At 39.8% G+C, this 4,392-nt stretch overlaps 1 protein-coding gene across 11 annotated transcripts in view; it reads right to left on the minus strand.

The window, feature by feature from the left end:
• LOC122551006 (membrane-associated phosphatidylinositol transfer protein 2) overlaps positions 1-4,392 on the minus strand; it is a 475,269-nt gene that overhangs the window by 140,327 nt on the left and 330,550 nt on the right. For all 11 annotated transcript variants that reach the window (XM_043692613.1, XM_043692617.1, XM_043692618.1 and 8 more), the window contains one exon: positions 2,137-2,258. In XM_043692613.1, coding sequence (XP_043548548.1) covers positions 2,137-2,258 — 122 coding nt within the window. The remainder of the gene's footprint in view (positions 1-2,136; positions 2,259-4,392) is intronic.

Genomic DNA, 4,392 nt, shown 5'->3' on the forward strand with positions numbered 1-4,392 from the left:
GACCTTTATGCGGCAATTGGATAGGTACATGGATGGGTGCTTAAGCTAGGACAAATGTTCGGCACAACATCGTGGGCCGAAGGGCCTGTTCTGTGCTGTATTGTTTTATGTTCTATGTTCTATAGCGCCAGAGACTCGGGTTCGATTCCCACCTTGGGCGACTGTATAGAGTTTGCACATTCTCCACGTGCCTGCGTGGGTTTCCTCCAGATGCTCTGGCTTCCTCCCACACTCCAAAGATGTGCAGGTCAGGTGAACTGGTCATGCTAAATTGCCGATAGTATTAGGTGCATTAGTCGGGGGAAATGCAGGGAAATGAGTCTGGGTGGGTTACTCTTCATAAGGTTGGTGTGGACTTGTTGGCCTGAAGGACCTGTTTCCACACTGTAGGGAATCTAATCTAAATGTGGCAGAATGGGGAACAGAACCACAGATCCACACAGAGGCATTGTCAAGCTCTATCCAGATGAGTTGGTCATCACTTTCCACACTTCACCCTGACAGAATCCAGCAGATCCCCCACCGACCGTGAGTTACATTGGAACCTCAGCAGCATTGGTTACTATCACAGAGAGAGAAGGGGGCTGGAGGAAGGAAATGTCAGTGAGACCAGCTGTAACCAACACATCAATGGCTATGGAGAGGATGGCTAAGAGCAGCAGCCCTTCCAAGTGTCAGTGAGAGTAAACCCTCGAAGTGATAGCAACCAGTGAGAAGGAGCACCACGGACCCTCATAACAGTGCTATCAGGCTGTGGCCATGAACAAGAGTTGGCCACAGCAGGTGACCTGGAGCCTGATGAGTAACGGCCCACTCTGGAAGGTCCATTACAGTAAGTGCTGTAAGTAGAATGATGCATTTTTCTTTCATATTTTAAAACGTATTTTATATTAACAGCTACTTTATTTACTAATACTGCACTTTCATATTTAAAGGGCTGTATTCAACTTCGAGGGTACAGGTGTAACATTTAATGCTTTTCACTGATAAAGACAGAACTTTAATAGACAATACTACCAAAACAATGTGTTTTTTTTCTGGTGGAAAAATGCAGGAAAATTGGTAACCATTTCCTGCACCTCAGAATACGAGAATGTACTATATTTTGTTTAATCATCCCTTAACAAAGTACTTTGTTACAGTACAAATTTACTAATAATGCCAAGTAATTTTAAATGCCTTTCAAATAACTGCTCCACACCACAGCTTGAGTACAAATATTTTGGTTGACGCTTGAATACAGTAATTGAGGGAGTGCTGAATTGTTGGAGGTGCTGTCCTTCAGATGTGAAACTAATGCCTCCTATGTCCTGGCTCAGAGAGATGTAAGGAATGCATTACACTATTTTGAAGAAGAGCAAGGGAATGATCCTGGACAATATCTGTCTATTAATCAACATCACAGGAAACAGGTCATCTGATCAGTTCCACGTTGCTGTTTATGGGAGTTTGTTGTTGTGAAAATTAGCTGCATCATTTTCTACATTAGAACAATGACTGCATTTCAGAAAGTGCTTTATTGTTTGCAAAGCTCTATGAGACATCCAGTTTTCATAAGAAGTGCTATATAAATGCATTTCTTTCTTTTACTTTATTTTCATAACACATTACTTATGTTTTTCCAAAAGGGATGCAAAGTGAATTGTTAATGTATTAACATCTTTATTCAAGAAAACATTGAAGAAAATTCTTTCCTCAACAGCATGTGGCCTCCTTCAGGTTTGGCAATCTGGGCTATAAATGTGTTGATATCTACAACAACTCAGTGAATGACAAGATGCATATCTACTGTCGAGAATCACATGTTGGTAATGTTCCCGTTCTTATTCAAATTGCAGTGTGCCACCCAGCTTTGCACTTAAACAAGCAGCCTGGCCTAAGACAAGCAAACTTCAACCAGAACATCTGAAAGAAGGTTCATGCCTGTAACTATCAAATCAGGATCTAACTACCCAGCACCATGCCTCTTATGATGATGATCTTCAATAAGTGCAGTGCAATAAATTATGTAATGAAAACAATATAATGGCTCTATACGTTTGGCTTGACATCTTGCTTTAATTATATTCTCTTCTATAACCAAATGTTTAATGAAGGAACTATATTTTAAAAAAAGATAGAAAACAAATACTGTACCAATCATCCTCAGTCTTTTTTCAGCAGTTGAGAGGTTAAATACATTGGCCTGATCTCCTGAATCAGGTTTATAATACGTTTCAATATCAATGGAAAACTTCTCCACAAAGGGACAGGTATATCTGCAACAAAGAAGTGCAACAATTCACAATCATTTCTGCAAAAAACAAGCTTCATCTTTACATTCCTGTAAGAGCAAGGTTTGCATTGAAGAAGCTAGAGGGCACAATTCACAATAGCATGCCCCAAGATTAACCACTTTAAACAAAACCTCATTCATTTAATTACAGCATGTTGATTAGATTATAGTTTGAAATTTTGAATACTCCATTACAGAAAGGATCTTAAAGACCGGGAGCACCCAGAAAAAAGATTACTAAAGTGATGCTCAAGATGTGAAATTATACAAAGATAGAAATCAGGAGCAGGAGTGGGCTCTTCAAGCCTGCTCCATCGTTCAATAAAATGGTGACTGATTTGAGCAGCCCACATTCCTGCCAACCTCCAAAAACCCTCCAAGCCCTTACTTACCCAGAATCTATTCACCACTGTCCGAAAAAGGGTCAAAGACTCTGCTTCCAATGCCTTTTGAGGAAGAGAGTTATATTTATAAGGATAGATTTGAGAGACTGCAATGATGTGTACTGGAACAAAGATTAAAAATAGATACGTAAAGAGATTTTCAAAGGTAGAGATAGGATAAAGAATGACTGTTGATTCTGTTTTTTGTGTCAATGACAAATTTAAAGTTATCAGAGAGAGTTAGAAGTAATTTCTGTACACAGCAGTTTGCTGGGATTGGAATATTTTGCTACAGGAGTGGTGAGGCAGTGATCACTGGAACTTCTGGGAAATCACAGGAGATAAAGAGCATTTGAGAAAGGGCAGGGCAGAGGGCTAAGTTTTTGAACTGGTCTAGCAAAGAGTTAGCATAGTTACAATTGGTAAAATGGGCTTCTGTGCAGTGTTTTGTGTTTCCAAATCCAGGGTGTCTGGTGGACCAGTGCTCTCAACTAGAACATTAAGGCTTCCACTCTTTTGTAAAACTGCTCTCTAATAAAAAGATTCAAATCTTTTGCTAACAATATGCTTAGCTTACAAGTTATAAATCAACCTACTCCATTATTAAATTGCAATCTTGGATGACGAACAGAGAAAACATACAGCAAATTTCAATATTTCCAGAGAGACAGATATGACAGATTAATATTGTAGTAACTGAAACTAAATGTACGTGGATAAATGTCTTTCTTGGATAAGGTTATGACTGCAGGCACAAAATTTGTTCTGGTGATGAGGATAGAAGGTAATAGAAAATCTAGTTTGTTGCAGTGTACTGTCAGATTCATTATAAATAAGGAGTAAATTATGGTTGCAGTATAAGGAAAAACGTTACCAAGAATAATTATTAAATATCGACAATGACATTATGTTACCCTCCATGTTCCTTACATTTCACATCACGGTATTACAATCCATCACAATAACATCATACAGTTCACCATACCTGGATAATTAACCAACTCACAGTAATAAAGCCAAGCAGTGTGGGTTGTTACATCATCCCAAAAACTTGTACACTTTTTCATGCAGAAGTACAACCAGCAGTGCAGGTTATTTCCTGCCATGAAATCCAGTAAAAAACTTTAAGATATATTGTGGTGCCATCACAAAAATCGCTTGTTTCAACCTAAGAAAGACTGAACATTTCACATTGATCCACTGCCATAAGTTTTAATGATGAGGGGCTGCAGTTATTTGGAAAGATTGGTGATGAATAATTGTCTTTAGAAATGAGAAGATTGAAAGGAGATATATTAAAAGGGTGAAAAGCCAAGGAGGATATAGAGTGGCTGGAGAGAAACAATTGCCTTTGGTAGAAGGATCATGAACCAGAGAATACCAACATGAGGGGAATGGATCATGGATCAGAGAAGTTGAAACTTTATTGCTGGAACAGCACAGCAGGTCAGGCAGCATCCAGGGAACAGGAGATTCGACGTTTCGGGCACAGGCCCTTCTTCAGGAATGAGCAGAGAGTGTTCAGCAGGAGAAGATAAAAGGTAGGGAGGAGGGACTTGGAGGAGGGGAGTTGGAAATGTGATAGGTGGAAAGAGGTCAAGGTGAGGGTGATAGGTCGGAGTAGGATGGAGCTCTTTCCACCTATCACATTTCCAACGCCCCTCCTCCAAGTCCCTCCTCCCTACCTTTTATCTTCTCCTGCTGAACACTCTCTGCCCATTCCTGAAGAAGGGC

Source organism: Chiloscyllium plagiosum, chromosome 6 (genome assembly GCF_004010195.1).
Source record: "Chiloscyllium plagiosum isolate BGI_BamShark_2017 chromosome 6, ASM401019v2, whole genome shotgun sequence".
NCBI lineage: Eukaryota > Metazoa > Chordata > Chondrichthyes > Orectolobiformes > Hemiscylliidae > Chiloscyllium > Chiloscyllium plagiosum.